Source organism: Saccopteryx leptura, chromosome 5 (genome assembly GCF_036850995.1).
Source record: "Saccopteryx leptura isolate mSacLep1 chromosome 5, mSacLep1_pri_phased_curated, whole genome shotgun sequence".
In the NCBI taxonomy this organism is placed as follows: domain Eukaryota; kingdom Metazoa; phylum Chordata; class Mammalia; order Chiroptera; family Emballonuridae; genus Saccopteryx; species Saccopteryx leptura.
In genome coordinates, this window is record NC_089507.1 from 13,985,217 (window position 1) to 14,005,499 (window position 20,283).

At 40.7% G+C, this 20,283-nt stretch overlaps 1 protein-coding gene across 3 annotated transcripts in view; it reads right to left on the bottom strand.

Annotated features, from left to right (window-relative positions):
• The window catches only part of KCNIP4 (potassium voltage-gated channel interacting protein 4), a 1,008,442-nt gene that overhangs the window by 780,136 nt on the left and 208,023 nt on the right, over window positions 1–20,283 (bottom strand). Inside the window, exon 1 of one of the 3 annotated variants that reach the window (XM_066385219.1) lies at window positions 3,921–4,310. The exons of the other annotated variants lie outside the window; for them this stretch is intronic. Coding sequence (XP_066241316.1) covers window positions 3,921–4,008 — 88 coding nt within the window. The 5' untranslated portion in view covers window positions 4,009–4,310. Of the gene's footprint in view, window positions 1–3,920; window positions 4,311–20,283 lie in introns of those variants that run through there. 3 annotated transcript variants of the gene reach the window in all.

The following is a 20,283-nucleotide window of genomic DNA, read 5'->3' on the forward strand; positions in this document are numbered from 1 at the left end:
CTGACTTTGCAAAAGGTCGCTATTTTCTCCGCACACTTTACCATGCAGCACGAACATCTCGAAATGTTTGTATCATTCACCTTGTGACTGGCTTGATCCACAGCAAAAAGACGCTAGTGCCACCCTGTGAAACTAATAGCCTCGCACTCTCTCTCTTCATCTAAAGCCGTCTACTTGATGAAACGATGAAGGCTTACCACATGCTTTTAATAATATAATGACATTGCATTTGAAATACTTGCACCCACTACTTAAAAGGCATCTCGATGTTTTGATTTAAATTGCTTTTGTTTCACTTATATGGAGAGTTGAACTTTGCCACACTTGATGCTCCCAGCCTTAAAGCCTGAAACAGAGCCCCAGGCAATATCCACCTCGGACTGATGTGATGGGAATACTTGCTAAGAGGAAATGTGTTCGGGCCTTGATTTTTCAGGAAAGCTACGTACAGAGAACTGACAGATGTCCCAACAACCTCCCAATAAGTACCATTAAACATTCCAATACTAAATTTCACACATGAAGCCAGAAAGAAGTCATAATTTGAAATCTGTAATGTCATCCATCCTTCCTCCACGGGCCAGCATTTATAATATAGGACATTCTGTGGGCTCCGAAGGTACAAAAACTGCCCATTGACAGAATAGGTCTCATATTTCTAGCATCATATTATAATGCTCATAAATTATCTCCACTTATCTTGTGTATTTAACACAAGGTATATTAGTTACCATGAACGTCATCTAGAATTGAATATCAGATGATACACAAAATTGCAGGTCTCATATTGAGAAGGAATTGGGATAATTGATCCTGTACTACCTTGAACATGGTAGAATTAACATAATATTTGCAGATGGATGACTGAGGTTTACTATATATTACAAAGGGTCTTAACAATGCTCATTTTTCATAATAAGTAAAGCAAATATATGTATTTGTAAAACCCATTCTTTGAAAAGTTATTTGCCATGATAAAAATAAGCAAAACGTTTCCGGGAAAATGAAAGTATATTATTTTATCTGGACAAATCATTTAATCTTTATTTATTGATTTTTAGAGAGGAAGAGGAAGAGAGGGACACAGAGACAGAAATAGAAATAGAGAAAAACATCAATTTTGTTGTTCGACACATTCATGCCATTATTAGTTGATTCTTCTATGTGGCCTGACTGAAAATCGAACCTGCAATCTCCACGTGTTGGGATGACACTCTTACCAACTGAGTTACTCAGCTCGGGCCTCTGGACAAATCTTTACCACTATTTCACATAAAGATTACTTTAGGAAATAATGACTCATTAAACTATTTCTTGATAAGCAATCTTAGTGCCAGACCCTGCAGAACACACTCTCAGAAAACTGTTTTCCTTTAAGTTGTGATAATATTAATAAGACATATCAAAGGAGATTTTGTGTCCATAAACGTTTCTTTGCATTTCAAATTTTTTATATTTATATAAAGGCGTGGGCATTTTGGTCTCAAATGGAAGGCAACTAAACTGTCAACAAAACAATATGTATTTTAGAATCAACCTGTTTCCAGTATAAAACAAAATCACCATTTCCTCAGATGACATCTTCAATTGGAAAAGCAAGGCTAAAGGGCTTGTTCATAAAATTTAAAAATAAATAAATAAAACACATCATCCAAGGCATATTTATATTGCTTTAAATTTTTGATCACAACAAGACATTTGCTGATTGTTCAGGATACAATTAGCAACTGCTTGCATATCCAACCTTAAAGCAAATTTTTAAAACTAATTCAACTCTGCTTCCTACTTCTCCATTAATTACTAGCTAAGGGACTCGAAAGTGTTCTAATGAATTTTACATTAGATTTTGCACTATGAACAGTGCATATTATCACAGCTACCAGTAAATAGATAAATTGGCTTTCCCAAGTTGCATTTTGAGCAGATGTAAAGGTTCTGGCTGAACTTTACAACATTTAGTTTTAGAGACTGAGCTGAAAAAACATATTTCACAAAACACAAGTTGCTATAACCATATTTCCCAGTTCAAAAATCTCTCTCTTACTACTTTATCATCATCTGTCCTATTTCTCAAAGTTCATTTTTTCCCCTGTGGCACACAAAAAAAGAAAAGAAGTCCCATCTTTATTGATTTTTAAGTATACATTTAATGAGGTTTATACTATTGCTGCTATACTGGCTTTCTATAAATTGCATATTATAAATAACCATTCAGTCACTTGACAACCACTGTATTTTGGAGCCTGTGCTTATTATGGTTTATGACTTCACAACCATTTGCCGTCTTCATTTGAAACCAGAAGTTTAGGAAAACTACACACAAACAGACTAAACAAAAAGGGTACAGCACTGCACCTAACCCTAATGAGAAACTGGGAGAACTTTAAAATTGCCTGATCAAACAGCACAGTACAGACTACCATGGAAACTCGAACAACTTTCTTCTAGAAACTATCACTCTAATTTCATAGCAAGATGAAAGGTCACATTTTGAGTATTGTCCAATGAGACACTCTATCACAAGTGGCACACCACCCCTAACTGAACAGTCAAAGCACATGTCAGATGAATGTTATTGAGCACACAGACACAACAAAGGAAACCCACATTGATGGAAGTATAGGTAAGAGAAATGTAAAGACATTTATACCTTTGAAAAAATACAACAGAGCTCCTAGTTAAGAAAAGTCAGGAAGGGACGTTCAATGATTACTCTTAAAAACATCAAAAAGCACCTCAATTTGCCCTGCTGAAAGATTAGCATCTGAGAAGAATCCTTTTTTTATACTTAATAATTACTTTTATAATATTAATAATGCTCTCGAAATTGTTTGATTTTCACAGTTCTTGTCTCAAACTTGTTTCTTCTGATCTCCAGGTCGTCAACATAATCATATATGCGAATGTGCTATTAATCAGAGAGTTGATGCCCTAGAGAAAAACATTGCTCACATTCATCTGTCCACCTGGCATCGTGGTGTATGGGTTTCACTATGAACACTCCTTTCTCATTACTTCGATTAACTTGCAAACATACAGCTTACAATAGCTCTTCGTGGCCAGAATCAAAATGCAGTCTATCAACCAGGCTTTGCCTGTCAGAAGTTTGATGGTTCATTAAGTGTATCTATGACTGATAACAGATTCCAAGTAGCATTGGTCCCACCTGTCACTATTTTAATGACAGCACTGCCTGGCCATTTCATGGGCACTGACGCTGCCAATTAGGCTCTGATTTTGGAACACCTTAAACATATTTCCTTGCTCTAAAAACTTAGATTTAAATAGAGTGTCTATTCCAATCGTGCGAATTCTTAAACATTGAAATCCACTGCAAGGAAAAAAAAGATCAAGCCTCTCTCGGACACTGGACTCTTCAGCTGTTCGCATATTTCGCTCGCATTTTGCAAGGAATCCAGAAACCCAGAAGAAACACCCTCCGCTCTTTCCCTGCCACGCTCTGTGACCCGATGCTGCAAATCATCCAGGGATCATCATGATCAAAAGAGTTCTAGAGCATTTCTAAATACCTGCAGAATTTCAGAATACAGCTCTGTGATTTTCCCAGTACCCCGCAGCGAGCAGGGGAGAGGGGAAAACCCCTCACACAAGCCTGCATTTAAGAAAAAAAAAAAAAATCCTGCACTCTGAAGACCCTGCCTCCTTCGACGGAGGCACCGTTACCAGCAGCGCTGCCAAAAAGACGTGACAGAAACACCCCCCGAATCCAGGTCTACCCTGAAGGAGAGCTGCACTGCACACATTGTCAGAAACGGGAATCTCAGCAAACACTCACACAACTGTATGTTATTGACAACATTCAAAATAAACCCCAGAAACAGTGAGCCATTCCTATTCCGTTTCCACTTCATTATCATGCTCTACCAGCCTCTATTTAAAAAAAAAAAAAAAGCCATTACCTGTATGAAGAGAACCTGTTAATAGTCTGAGAAGATACTGGGCAAATTTCAACAGTTCACGTTTACACCGCTTCCTACAGCCACTCATCTTAAGCAACAAGGTATTCCTCTGAGGAGAGCCAGAAGTCTTTGCCAATAAAAAAAGAAAAGAAAAGAAAAAAAAAAGACAGTCTCTGAGGGGAAACTTCTGTCTCAGTTTATGTCACAGGCTGCCTTACAACTCCTGTGGCATTAGCTGTTAGTGCCTGAATCAGAGGATTCCTTCCAAAAGCTAGAGAAGCCGACACACACAGAACAGTAACAGGGGAAGTGAGACAGGGCTGCTTCTCAGGAGGGTCACCAAGTTCTTCTGTGGCCGCAGCCAGGCTGCCCGTGGCCCTGGGAGGAAGCCACGGTGGCTCGGCTCAGCGTCCCTCTCCGGGAGCGAGCACAGGCAACCTCGCAGACCACTCGGAGGGAGGCGGGGCCTGCCGTGCCAGCTCATCAATGAATCAGCATGGAAGCGGCTGAGGGGACAGACGACAGGTCACTAGGCTGCAACCCCGGGGATCCTAATAAGAAGAGCCCGCTTCCTGCAATCAAGCCTGCAGGGGGGGGGGGTGAATCTCAGGGTCCCAGGCCGTGCAACTCTGATTGCAGAAACGGAAGGGAAGGGGGGAAGCCTGCTGCCAAGGTCAGACATCAGACAGTTCCCTGCTACAGGGTTAATCGGGTCCAGAAAGCCTCACTGCTGGGAAGGCTCGCTGCAGGGGCTGACCCTGATGCTAAATAAAGCAAAGGGAGCTCAGGGTGGACCACCCCATGGAGGCAGCGCTGTCCTGTCACAAATAAACACACGCCACTTCATGGGCGCAGAGGTAAAAAGTAGGCTGTTACGGAAATTTGGCTGTTTTCTGCACTGCCCACGCTCAGGTGCCTGGAAATTAGGGAAGAATTATTCTTTCCTTTAAAACGCAGTAACCTGGAAACCACAACTTTTCAGCCCCCATAGTTTGCCTCCAGGTGACTAAGCTCCCACACTCATTTGCTGCATAAGCCTCAGATTAAGAGCTGCCTCGGTTTCTTCATATTTCTAAAAGGCAAAATGCACCTCGTGAGCTCTTGACCAGTGGACTTATTTTATTAGCACCATTGGGAGAGTGTGCAGTTTTCACAAAGCACTTTTCTATTAAGACAGAGAGGTAGGCAGTGGCTTGGAAAGCCAGAAAGCTATAGGCTTGCCTTCTCCAAAAGGGAAGGGGCTTGGCTTCATTTTCGTTTTCATCCTTAAGTGCCTTGGGCCAGTAGTGGGATTTGTCTAGACCAGGGGTCCCCAAACTACGGCCCGCGGGCCACATGCAGCCCCCTGAGGCCATTTATCTGGCCCCCACCGCATTTCCGGAAGGGACACCTCTTTCATTGGTGGTCAGTGAGAGGAGCATAGTTCCCACTGAAATACTGGTCAGTTTGTTGATTTAAATTTACTTGTTCTTTATTTTAAATATTGTATTTGTTCCCGTTTTGTTTTTTTACAATAAGATATGTGCAGTGTGCATAGGGATTTGTTCATAGTTGTTTTTTTTTTTTATAGTTCGGCCCTCCAACGGTCTGAGGGACAGTGAACTGGCCCCCTGTGCAAAAAGTTTGGGGACCCCTGGTCTAGACTATGAGGCTCCCAGCATTTTGTTTATTTTGTTCTGGGTTTTTGTTTTTGTTTTTGTAGAAATGTAAAAATTAAAGAGATTAGTACATATGGGATATGCACCCTCCATATTTTAAATATTAAGACAGGCTCTTTTTATTTTTTTCCTTGACAGTTGCAACAATTCTAGTTGGAACTCATATTCCCCAACAATACTATGCATGAAATGATGTTCTTTTACAGTAAAGAAAGGAGCACTCCAGAAATCATACATTTAAGCAGATTGAACGGTAACTCACTGTCCTCTGTCACCCTCCCGCACTCCCACCAGATGTAGTGGTGTAATTACTGAAATGGGATCATGAAGCATGCTCTCCAGACATTTTCAGAACTTTACTTGAAAGTGTCTGGGGTAAATATAGATTCATACACAAAGGTTAGCAAAACACTTTGTGGAATTCTTGCTCTTGTGCATTTGCCATGAGTGATGGTGTCCCTCGTGTGAAATAGTCAGACAAAATACACTACTGTAGTCCCATGGTGGGGCTGATTATTTTCAGGCCTCAGTTTCCTATCTGTAAAATAGGGATCAGAATATTTCATTCATTTTTTAAAGAATGAAATAAGACATAGATGATAGTAAGCACAGCACTTTCACTCATTTATGTAGAAATATATTGAGCACCCGCAATGTTCCATACGTGGTTTTTAGGCACTAGAGGCACTGCAGTAACAAAGACAGGCAAGCCCCTGGGTTCAGGGAGCTTATTCTTCAGTTTAATAAACAACAAATAAGGCCCTGGCCAGTTTGCTCAGTGGTAGAGCATCGGCCTGGCGTGCAGGAGTCCCGGGTTCGATTCCTGGCCAGGGCACACAGGAGAAGCGCCCATCTGCTTCTCCACCCCTCCCCCCTCCTTCCTCTCTGTCTCTCTCTTCCCCTCCCACAGTCAAGGCTCCACTGGAGCAAAGTTGGCCCGGGCGCTGGGGATGGCTCCATGGCCTCTGCCTCAGGCGCTAGAATGGCTCTGGTTGCAGCAGAGAAATGCCCCAGATGGGCGGAGCATCGCCCCCTGGTGGGCATGCCAGGTGGATCCCGGTCGGGCGCATGTGGGAGTCTGTCTGACTGACTCCCTGTTTCCAGCTTCAGAAAAATATAAATAAATAAATAAATAAATAAATAAATAAAAAATAAACAACAAATAAGGAATAAATAAGAAAATATCACGTATGTATACGTGCTATGGAGACTATTAGAACCAGGTTGGGAAAACAGAAAGTCAGTAGGTTGAGTGGTTAGGGGAGATACCTCTCAAAAAAGTTACACTGGGATGTAATTTACATGAAGGAGACGACCATCAACCACGAGATGTTTAGGGGAAAGAGCATGTCAAGCAGAGGTAAAGGCTTGTCCAATGACCCCAAGGAGGGACTGAGGCAGGCGTTCCAAAAGAACAGAAAGAATGATGCAGCCGCCGAAACCTACATGCTGAGCCAGGAGAGACTTCCAGAGGACTTCCCGGAGGAGGGCAGGGGCTACTCGCCTACTAGCCAGAGCCCACTGGAGTGTAGGGACGTGCAGCCCGGGTTAGGAATTGGGACTTCAGTCTGTGTGTGCTGAGACGTCTCCCCAGGGACAATGGAAAGTCTCTGACCTGCCTGCCTGCTGAGTAAAGGATGCCTTGCAGGGAGCAAGAGCGGAAGATTGAAGACCTCCGGGAGCAGAGCAGTGACCCAGGTGAGAAACGAGGTTGGTCTGCTCCGGAGTGGAAACGAGAAGAGGATGGTTTTTTTGATATATTTTGGAACAAAATCAGCAGGGTTGGGAATAAGAAAAGAGAAGAATTATGGATGACTTAGTTTAGAACTTGAAAACATAGATGGAAAAACTTAATCAGATGAAGAAACAGACACACTGTGGATAGAATACAGGGGTTGAGAAAATCAGAACTTCTACTCTGCACATATTAGAATTCAGATGTCTTCAATGTACTCAAAATTTAAGATGTATTTTTAACTAATTCACTCACTGAAAATAAACTTCTCTAAAGGTGTCTATCAGTACAGAAACTGCAGGCATCAAATAATAATAGGATACTACATACAACCTTACAAACATTATTTGACAACTTCTGTAAAATGAATCAGTTCTTCAAAAAAAAAACCAAAAACTAAAATAACCTGCCAATGAAATAATTTGACCAGCCCTATATTGTTAAGTAAACTAAATTTATGTTTTAAAAATACCTCGGGGGGGGGGGGGCAGGGAGGGGAGTGATTCAGGCTGCATGATTTTAGTAAAGAATTCTACCAAAATGTGTAAAGAAGAATTAACACCAGTTCTTGACTATCTCTTCCAGGAAATAGAAAGAAGATAATACTTTCTCATTCATTTTATGAACTTAGTACTACCCTGATACCCAAATCAGACAGATGAGAACTCTACACAAAGGTCTCATTAATATCAACTGAAAAAACCCTAACAAAACATTATCAAAGAGTATTCAGGACTATAGAAAAGGAATTATGTATTATAGCCATATTGCATTGTTGATATATAAAATAGATTCAGTACTGGAAAAACAAAGTAATTCACCAAGTTTACAGGCTAAAGAATCACATTAATTGATTCACAAATAAAAAAAGTATATTACAAAATTCAACACTCGTTTATGATTTTTAAAATCTCAGAGAAATGTAAATAGAGGGCAGCTTTCTCAACTTCATAAAGAGCATCTACAAAAATCTACTAGTAACGTTATACTTACTATTGAGTGGGGAGACTGACTGCTTCCACCCTGAGACCAGGAACAAAGAGGAATGTGTGTCTATTTCAACCAGTGTGATCCAACATAGTGTTGCAAATACTAGCCAGTGCAATAAGGTAACAAAGGGAAATTAAAGGCATGTGGATTATAAAGCAAGAAATAAAATCATTGTATTTGCAGAGGACATGTGATCTATATAAAAAGTCTCAAGGAATCTACAAGGAAAAAAATAAAAAGAACTCCTAGAATTAATTAGCGAGTTCAGCCAGGTCACAGGATACTAGTTAAACATTCAGTTGTTTTACTCAGAAATCAATTGTACTAACAAGGAATGCATGAACAATGAAATTTAAAATAGTAGATCATTTACTAAAATTGCTCAAAAAATTAACACTTAGGTGTAAATCTAATAAAACATGCATAAGACTTACATGCTGAAAAGTACAAAGACTCTGATTAAAAAGTAAAAGATTTAAATTAATAGAGAGACATACTGTGCTCATATAATGAAGACTCAGCATAGTAAAGATGTCAATTCTCCCCAAATTGATATACAGTTTTAACACAATTCCAATCAAAATTTAAACAAGGTATTTTTAATACATGCAAGATTATTTTAAAATATGTACAGGAAGGGACAAAGAAACTAGACTAGCTAAAACCCTTTTGAAAAGAAGTTTAATTTTTGAAATTATTCTACTTGATTTCAAGACTTATGCAACTACAGTAATCAAGACTGTGTGGTATTGGTAGAGAGACACATAGTTCAGAGGAACAGAATAGAAAATCTAGGAATAGATCCACATTATTATGCACAACTGGATTTTGACAGAGATGCAAGAGCAGTTCAATGAAGGAAATAGAGTCTTGAAGCAAGTGGTGCTCAAGCAATAATAAATGGCAGATTGTTAGGCAGAAACCGAGCCATCACCAAGATCTCACACCTGAAACAGATATTAGCTCACCGTGGATCATGGACTTATATGTAAAATTCCAAATGTTTCCATTTAAGAAAGAAGTAGGAAAAAATCCTCAGGATCTTGGGCTAGGCAAAGAGTTGTTAGACCTGACACCGAAAGCATGACTAATAAAAGAAGAAGTTGACAAGATGAATGTCATCAAGCTCTAAAATCTCACTCATCAAGACCCTGCTAAGGGGATGAACAGACAAGTTATAGAGTGGGATAAAATATTTGCAAATCACATGTCTGACAAAGAACTAGTGTCTAGAATACAGAATAGGATTTTTCAAAAGTCAACAATAAAATTCATACAACCCAATTAGAATATGAACAGAAGACATGAAGACATATTTCTTTGAAAAAGATATAAGACGGAAAATAGGCACATTAAAAAGATATTCAGTATTGTTAGTCACTATTGAAATGCAAAATAAAAATGCAATGTGACATCATTGTGCATCTGTTAGAAAGGCTAAAATGAAAAAAGAGTGTTAAGATCAAGAGCTGGCAAAGGAGCAGACAAACTGGAATACTCGCACATTATTGGTGGAAATGTAAAATGATACAGCCTCCCTGAAAAACAGGTTGGGAGCATTTATTTGACATATATATCAACCATTTAACCAGCGATTGGACTCCTGAGCATTTATCCCAGAGAAATGCAGATAAAAACCTTTACCCAAATGCTTATAGCATTTTTTTCTAGAAATAGCCCCAATCTGGAAACAACCTAGATGTCCTTCAGGGGGTGAATAGTTAAAACCATGGTACATCCATATCATAGACTACTACACAGCAATAAAAAGAAATGAACTATGATACGTACAACGTGGATGAATCTCAAGGAACTATGCCGAGTGAAAGAAGCCAATCTCAAAGGGTTACATACTACATGATTCCATTTATATGACATTCCTGAAATGACTAAAGTATAAACGTGGACAGCAAATTAGTGGATCCCAAAGATTAAGGGTATGGGGTGGAGGGAAACGGATATAGCTATAAAAGTGCAACACAATGAACCTTTGTGGTGATGGCAAGGTTCTGTATCCTGGCTGTATCGATGTGAATATCTTACTTGGGATAGTCCACCATAATTTTGTAAGATGTTACCATTCAGAGAAACTGGGTAATGTATATTTAGGATCTCTTTGTTTCTTACAATATCATATGCACCTGCAATTATCACAAAATAAAAAGTTACCTTAGCATTAAATAAATACATTTAAAATACGTTTTTAGCTCTTAACTATGCTTTAAGGTTTTAGGTCTCCATATACCCAAGAGAAACAAAGAAAGCTAGCTGTTCCTGAAGCCAATATTACAATGGGGGAAAGAGACAACAGAATGAGGCAGAGAACTGAATGTGCTGGCTAGCGGTGCAAGTCAAATGCAGCGATCAGAAGAGTCCTCACTGGGATGGCATTTGAGCAAAGAGCTGAAGGAGGTATTAGAGTGAGCCATGTGGATACCGAGAGTCTGCATGTGGGTACTTTGTGTCTGCACCCTTCCACAGCTTCGGACTGTGAGTCAATAGGAATCTTTCTTTTGGGGAACTTTCTTGAATTCAGCCCTCTGTAAATGCTCATTTTTCTTTTTTAAATGTCAAAACCCAGAGCAACAATGTGATCAGTCTTTCTCTAGGGAAAGCAATTGAAAATCACCAATTTTGTTAGAGAACCCATTTGCCTGTATCTATTTATCCCTGGAAATTGAGTAGGGAAAACACCACTGTTTAATGCTCTCCTTGGGAAAACGCAAAACATAATTAGTGAGATAAATAAAAAAAACTCAGAAGTATTAGAAAAGAAAAGGGAAAAATGCTCTTTTAATAATCAGCTGATCTGGATTAATGTAACCATTATCTCCAAAAGTATCGATAATTAAGGTGGCATGGTCAAAAATAACAGATGTCTTTAGTGAAGTAGCTGCCATCAGGGAAAAATGCAAGTGAATTTCTCAACAGGTCACAAAGTTTCAAGGGGTTTTTAATAGATGAACAAACTAGTTAGCATTTTTAGCATAAAATACAGAATCTAGAAAAGGTACTTGCTGAAAACTTTTAACTGGAGGTAATTAAAGGAGAAACTGGTAAACCATCAGGTAAGAACTAAAGGTCCTATGATGAGGGATGATGCCACAAGCGTACCGAGGAGCAGGACAGTGTGGGCTTCTTCCAGGATGTATTCTCCTCATCACATTTTGGAAAAATTCGTTTTTTATTTTATTCTAACCAGCCCTTTTTGAGAAGTCCAAATCCAAGTAAAACAAGTCTTAACTACACTTGGGTTATCCACTTTGCTCCTTAAAATGGACAAATAAACACAATTGGTTGATTGATAGAAGATGGTTAGCTTTCCTTCAGAAGAGAAAGAACCCACTGACTCCTGAGAACACGCTCGCCGCAGTGGAGTTTTCCCCCAAATACTGTTCTTCTCAATCCGTCTTTGTGTATTTCAGTGGGAAGAGACATTGCCATGCCTTTCAAACTGTCACAAGTTGCAAAATTAAACATATGCAGCTTAAAAATAGCTCCTCATGGGGCTGCAGAGAGCAGCAGAGCCTTGAGGCAAAGTCACAGGTTTTGAAAATGGGTCCTGATAAAATATCAGACAAGCCACTGTTCGCTACAGAGGAATACCCCAATGCCTGGTGCATCACTGTCCCAGAAATACCACCATTCATCTACTTTAATGAATAAAGGGCACACCAACATTCTGATAAATTCTGTCTCAACTTTGGAAATAGCTTCATGAATACCAAGAGTCATTATCAAGTCTTCTGTCAAGAGAAGCCTTCCTTTCTTGTCCTAAGTCTAAATCAACTAAAACACATCTAATTACAGCCTTTGCCAGTTGGCTCCGTGGCAGAGTGCCGACCCGGCGTGTGGAAGTCCCGGGCTCAATTCCCAGTCAGGGCACACAGGAGAAGTGATTATCTGCTTCTACTCCCCTCCCCCTCTCCCTTCTCTCTCTCTTTCTTTCTCTCTGCCCCTCTCACAGCCATGGTGTGTTGGCCCCTGGGCACTGAAGATGGCTCCTTGGGAGCCTCCACCTCAGGAGCTAAAAATAGCTCCATTGCATGCATGGGCCCCAGATGGGGGTTGCTGGGTAGATCCCAGTGGGGGCGCATGCAGGCAGTCTGTCTCTCTATCTCCCCTCTTCTAACTTAAAATAATAAGAAAACAAAACAACCATAAAAAACATCTAATGAATATTCTAGTGTCTAGGTAAGACCTAGATAATGCTCTTATCCATATTTTCTAGTATCATTTAATATCACACGAGACTAAAACTATTGATAGGCATGAAAACGATTATCACACTGGTATTAAGGAAATGAGATAACACAAATAATTACATGTAAATGGATCCATAAATCTCTGTTTAATACAAATTATGAGCTTATAAAAAAAACTAAAAAGTGGAAAAAATACATTTCTTTTCATAAGATGAAGTTCTAGCTGATTTTTGCTTTGTTTTTAATAGAAAGAGCCACAGGTTTTCATTCATGATTGTTCAGAGTTAAGTAAAATGGTGTAATTACATAACCATGTATTTCAAAGAAAGAGTCCGTTAGAAAAATATGCACACCAGAGCTGAAGTCTCCTTCATTAGGGTTCCACCCACCTGGGGACACTGTCTAAAAGCCTTATTATTATTGTGATGGGCCCTGGGAAGAGATACATTTCACTGATGGAGAACTTCGAGAGTCAGAGTCAGAAGCATGCGTTATTCTAAAAATTAATACACATTAGCCTGACCAGGCGGTGGTGCAGTGGATAGAGCATCGGACTGGGATGCAGAGGACCCAGGTTTGAGACCCCGAGGTTGTCAGCTTGAGCGCAGGCTCATCTGGTTTGAGCAAAAGCCCACTAGCTTGAACCCAAGGTCGCTGGCTCCAGCAAGGGGTTACTCAGTCTGCTGAAGGCCTGCGGTCAAGGCACGTATGAGAAAGCAATCAATGAACAACTAAGGTGTTGCAACGGGCAATGAAAAACTAATAATTGATGCTTCTCATCTCTCTGTTCCTGTCTGTCTGTCCCTGTCTATCCCTCTCTCTGACTCAATCTCTGTCTCTGTAAAAAATAAAAAATAAATTAATACACATTAGAGAGTCCTGTCAAGGTGAGATACGGCGAAGACTGGGACATGGACACAGGTTTCCACGTCAGCACGCAGAACTTTAAGTGAGGCTAGGGTGAGGGGTTAGCAGCACGGTAGTTGTGGCCTTCCCAGTCACAGGTGGATGCCCAGGGTGCAAAAAAGAAGATCTGACCTGTCCCAAGGCCCATTATTCCACAATATTAGGCTGAAAATTATGTCCTAAAAAATATGATACCAGCTTATTTTCTTTTTGATAGATCCACACCACCCATCCCACTTTCTGATGGGCTGTATAAAGAACTGAGGTTCCAGTCTAGCACTGGCATTAATAATGAGTTACGTGCCCTCACAAGGAAGCATTTAACTCAGCTACTTAGCAGCCTTGCAATCTCCTGTCTAACAACAACAACAACAAAAGCATGTGATTATTGGGTGTATTAAAACAATATCCTAGCCCTGGCCGGTTGGCTTAGCAGTAGAGTGTTGGCCTGGAGTGTTGATGTCCCAGGTTCGATACCCAGCTAGGGCACACAGGAGAAGCACCCGTCTGCTTCTCCACCCTTCCCCCTCTCCTTTCTCTCTGTCTCTCTCTTCTCCTCCCAAAGCCAAGGCTCCATTGGAGCAAAGTTGGCCCAGGTGCTGAGGATGGCTCCATGGCCTCTGCCTTAGGCACTAGAATGGCTCCGGGTGCAATGAAGCAATGGCCCAGATGGGCAGAGCATCGCCCCCTACTGGGTATGCCAGGTGGATCCCAGTCAGGTACGTGTGGGAATCTGTCAGCCTCCCCACTTCTCACTTCAGAAAAATACAAAAGAAAAAAATATGTAATATATACATATATATAGAAATATATATATTTTTTGCTTTATTAAGATTCCTGGGACTATTTACTTCAATTTTATGCATACTCCTATTCAGTTTTTCTCGAAGTGTAGATTTTGGCCTATGTGCATCAGAACAATCGAGAACACCTATTTAAAATGGAGATTTCTTGGGCTCCACCTTCAACATACAGACACAGAATCTCTGGATATAGGTCAGGAAATCTTAGAAATGTAGCATGTCCTGAATTCTCAAAGATGCAGAAGTTTGGTCATCTATGCCACCTAAGCCAACTACCATCCTGGAATGGAAGGTCAAAGGGCAGCTAAATCACAATGTAAAGACAATGAGAGCATGATTCTATGTAAATTCTATGTAGGTTCCAAAAACCTGTCAGATATTTCAACCTAGAGTCACCTGCCATGGCTGAGAGGCCGGGAAGCCACCTTGGCAATCTGTCCCCAGCCTTCTATTTCAAAACAAACCACAAGCTGGTCAGGAAGATGCTGTTTCGGTTATATCAAAGGTGATCAACAGGCAGCTTTACAACAATCAATCAGGTTGCTCATTTTGGCTTCAGCAAGTTAGTGGCTGCAAACAGTCCTGTAATGTCTATTCTAATCTGAGGGACACAGATAGGTTTAGTGACACTGCATTTTTATAACATTTTTTTCTTTTATTAGAACAGGCAATATATTTAAAAATAATTACACCACATATATGATTTAAACATGAGGATCCAGCATGCTAATTTTCTCCCTTCCATTATAGTTCTTGAAGATGAGTCTTTCTTTTTTAATTATCATGTTATATATCTGATTTTTTCAAGCAATTATAAGTAAGCTGAATTCCAACCAATGTTTTTTTTTTTTTTCATTTTATTTGATTGGTATGGAATAGATGCAGGACTGTCTACTTCTTTCTTTTCTTTTCTTTTTTCTTTTCTTTTCTCTCTCTCTCTTTGTTTTATTCCTTTCTTTCTATCTTCCTTCTTTTCTTTCTTCTTTTCTTCCTTCCTCTCTCTCTCTCTCTCTTGCTCTCTCTCTCTCTTTTTCCTTTTCTTTTCTAAGTGAGAGAAGGGGATATAGAGAGAAAGATTCCTGCATGTGCCCCAACCAGAATCCACCCAGCAACCTGCATCTGTGGCTGACGCTTGAATCAACCAAGCTATCCTCAGTGCTTGGGACCCTCGCTCAAACCAATCAATCCACTGGCTGCAGGAGGGGAAGAGACAGAAAAGAGTAGAGGGAGGGGGAGAGAAGCAGATGGTCGCTTCTCCCGTGTGCCCTGACCAGGAATTGAACCCAGGATGTTCATACACTGGGTTGACGCTCTATTCACTGAGCCACTGGCCAGGACCTCTTTCTTTTATGAGGTGAGATTTCTGAAAAGAAAACTTTGAGTCTGGGATAACTATGAAGTGTAGTTCAAAATACAAGAGTTGAAACAAGCAATAAATTTGCTGAACTCCCTCTGGATTCCCCTTAACATACACTGATGAAGAGTTGATATGGGCAGTTCTTACTGAGTTTCTCTACCGCTTATCAGATAGAAATCGGGAATACAGTTTTAGGTGATATTAAGGTATCTAGTGAGCATTTGGAAATGCTGATCTAGCATTCGGAATGAAGGTCAAGGTTGAAGGTCACATGTAGAAGTCATCCATGTAGAAGTGACAGTCAACTCAAAATATGGATGGACTCCCTGAAGGGGACAGAGGTGACCTACAAGGCTACTGCCACAGTGTCCTAGTTATAAATGGCTTTGCCTTCTTTTTCATTCAAGATAGACCTGCTTTACACTATTTATTTCTCATGAAACAAATGTTTTTAAGAAGATACAAATTTTAAAAAATTGAAGAGCTTAAAATACTAAACAAAAAAACAAAATCAGAGTCTCAAGATGATGAGAAATGAGCATAATATAAAAACTAAAATATTCTCGATTTGCTTAACAAGAAAGGATTCTCTCGCTTACATAAACACCTAGAAATATTAGACTCTACAGCATTGGATAATCACAGAAACATATTTATTCCCTCATATCATACACTAGGCTATGATTCTTCCATGTGATTAATCCATTTTGCAATGTTTCTGCTCAAGTTCCTGTTGATGCTTTTATAACCAACCACTACACGAATGCCATAGGCCAAATGCTAAAAAATAAAATAAAATGGAATAAATCCACACATCCTCATCTTGCAGCTGATAAGTGACTGTATTACACCGTGATAACCGTGAGAGCTGCCAGGATATGCAACCCCCAGATGAAACTGGACAGGAGAGTGCACACTGGCGTGCCATAATGCAAAACAAAGCAGTAGAACAAGTACACAAACTGCCGCCGTTCTCCCCAAACCATAAATCCTTGCTTGACTTCCTTAAACCAAACTAATGCTGAGAATTAGGATGGCTGTTAGACTTCGTCTCACGATTCTAAACTCTGCTTTGACAGGCCGAAGGGAAGAATGCCTCAGAGCCTCCCCCGCCCACCCCCCCCTGCCTTCTGCTTGTCCTTGAGCGCACCCCAAGGAGCCCCTGCCACCAGCTGTCTGAGGAGGCGCGCACTGCCCACACCCCCCTGGAACTTGCTGCCAGACCCCTGTCTCATCAGAGCAGTGTGATTAAATATTCAGGACCCTGCTACGGCGGCGCAGAGCAAAGTAATGCAGGGCTCTGACCTTCCTCGGGAAATTCAGTCAGGGGACAAGCGCGTGACAACGGGTGACATGTGTGCTGTAACGGAAAACCGCCTAATGCAGTTTTCATGCCGCGCGCCCTCCAGTATGGTAAATGCACTACCAAACTCACACCGCTGAGGTCGGACTCAGGCCTCTGACGCGCGCTGAAAACACAGACGCAAACCCATCCACACTGACCCTCTGCTCCGGGTGAACCCTGTAGCCGGCTGTCAGGGGGGCGAGGCTGTGGAACGTCGGGCTTGCATTCTGGAAATCTAAAAGCACCAAAAGTCAGAAAGCTGCTTTCAGTCTGTTTCCTGGTCTGTCCCATGAGGACACTGAATTCAATAACTCCTGCTTTCTTTTCTAACTCCAAATTAAGAGGGAAAAAAAATAGAAAGAAAAGAAAGAGAAAAAAAATACAACAACAACAAAATAAGCACGGAGCCTAGATATGTATATTTCAGACAGCCACACAGTATTCCATAATAGGGATGTCCCTCAGTCCGTTCACCACACTCCCAGTGACCACACCCAGGCGCTGTTCAGCTGCGCTGCTACCACAGAAAACGCTGCAATAAATAACCTTGTCCACACAGCCTTGTGATGTGGAGCTTTTCTTTCCAGAGGCTTGTGTCCCTTACTTAGACATATGCTTCCTAGGTATTGTTAAGCGAGAAAAAAAAAAAAAAGTTACAAAAACATCTATGTAATACAAACCTATTTTTGTCACATAAAACTACCTTCCACGTGTGTCTCTCGTTTGCTGAGAATGGCGACCTACCTCACTGAGGAAAACACAGATATGAGAAAGAGGAGGCTGCCACAAAATGGAGGTGCGCACGACACACACCGACGCTCAGAATATAAAACTATAACATTTATGAAAATTGGAAAAAAATTAACGTCTATATGAAAAAGATATATCGATTGAAGGAAAACATTAATTTCATTAAGTCATGTGGAATTTGGACAATTTTTACTTGAATTCCTTCAGTTATTTTTATGTTGTTTTTGCAGAAAAGTCACGTACACAGAAGAGAAAATAATGAGTCTGTGATATGAACTTCTCTTAGAAGTTCCACGCCTGCAAAACATCAATGATATCTATTTATTGGACATTCTTTATGAGCAGGGCACCATGGTGAACCATTTTGCTGAGTTAGCGGATCTTTGTAAGAGACATATGAGGTGGTTCTTATTATCCCCTGAACAGAAAGGAGAAGCTGAGGAAGATTAACCACCTCTCCTAAACTCTTTGTGGTATCAGGCATCGCATCTTAACCGTTCCCAAGACCCATGCTCTAAAATACTGCAGAATTTCATAGCCCACCTCTCTGCTTCCTATAAAGCCCGAAAAACGCACGTGAGTCACTCACTGGGGTTAGAGCGTGACTAACTAACTCCTCCTTTTCTACTGTGGTAACCATTCAAGTCATAACAGATAAACCTTTTGTTTTAGAAGCACTCCAGGGACAAGTTACTATGACGGCTTATACAAATAATGACAAATACTGAACAAGACCATCTTTACCATTCTCAAACATTGTAATGCAGGGGTCCCCAAACTACGGGCCCGCGGGCTGCATGAGGCCCCCTGAGGCCATTTATCAGGCCCCTGCTGCACTTCTGGAAGGGTGTGCATTAGCCAAAAGCTGGCCCATAGTTCCCATTGAAATACTGGTCAGTTTATTGATTTAAATTTACTTGTTCTTTATTTTAAATATTGTATTTGTTTCCGTTTTGTTTTTTTACTTTAAAATAAGATATTTGCAGTGTACATAGGGATTTGTTCATAGTTTTTTTTTTTATAGTCTGTCCCTCCAATGGTCTGAGGAACAGTGAACTGGCCCCTGTGTAAAAAGTTTGGGGACCCCTGTGCAATGGATACAACAATCTTATAGAGAGCCTTAGGTACTCTACTGCATTTAAAGAGTTTTGCAAGATAGAACTTAGCAAACTGAGCAGGATTTATTTTCAGATGGGCTGAGTCTGGTCTGCTATTATTCATCTTAGCAAGTAACTCCTTGTATGTCGGTAAAACAGCATGGCGGAGTGGGGGGGGGGGAGACTTTCTCCTCCGATCCATCATCGGACTGAAAGGTATTTTTTTCAATGTTTTTATAATTTTGCCATTAGAAAAACATTTTATCTCATGGGCATTTTAGCACATTTTGAAGATTCACCCACAGTTATGAGCACAGGTGGATTTTTCTTATATTATGGTTGCTGAGCCATCTCTCACGCATCCTTCTCTCTAGGTAAACTCTCTTCCATATCTTCCCCTGTTATGGGCCTAGAATCTCCATTTTATTTTGCTGCTGAAACAAGATTTGTTCCCACAGATGTCTGCTCTGGCTCGCACAGCACAGCCCAGGGCCATGGGCAGCTGCTATTGTGTGGGCTTTAAGGGCATTTTTTCTATTTAGAGACCTAAGAAAATCTGGCCATCGCAGCATTTAGCCAACTTAGTCTTCATTCTTCTTCTATTTCTTAGCATTCTTTATTCAGGGGATAAGGTTGCATGGACATCCACACTATCATCCGACACGTTAGGAAGAACAAGGACCAAGGACCAGGGACACCTGAGCTTCCTGCACCAATCCCTTCACTTAATGTCCGTGACTTTGGCCCGGTGTCATCTAAAAATGTCAAAGCCTCAATTTAATCACATGTGGAGAGAATTAATAATGGCCACCTAATAGACCTACTCAATAAACATCTTAGGACAAGTAGATCGGAGAGTGCCAATACAACACATTGGAAAATACATTGGGTGTACAGAAGATGGGTCCTCTGTGGAAGCTGCCACTGTTCCTGTTATTACAAGTGGTATTACTCTTAAGGTGAGCTGCTGCCCTATCAAAAATCAAGAAGAAACTCTTTCTAAAACAAATATTAAATAGCATCTAAAGGAAGTACCTATAACCCTCTCTAAGTACCTCGTGGGATTGTCTTGAATACTCTTGTGAATGTTACTTGAGTAATAGGAGTTAGAGACATTTTATAGGCAATATAGAAATATATCTGCATTCTTACTTTTATAAGTAGCCATGCATTATATAGTCAATGGGGGGGAAATTAGCACAGTATAAGAATATAAACATCCTGATGGGGTATGGGGGCTTCAAAAGATTATGAAAATGGTTTGAACACGTATACATTTTCTGACAAAAGAGTTCAGAGCTTTTGTCCAATTCTGAAAAGTTAATAGTTTAGGCCCTGGCCGGTTGGCTCAGCGGTAGAGCGTCAGCCTGGCGTGCAGGAGTCCTGGGTTCGATTCCTGGCCAGGGCACACAGGAGAAGCACCCATTTGCTTCTCCACCCCTCCCCCTCTCCTTCCTCTCTGTCTCTCTCTTCCCCTCCTGCAGCCAAGGCTCCATTGGAGCAAAAGATTGCCCGGG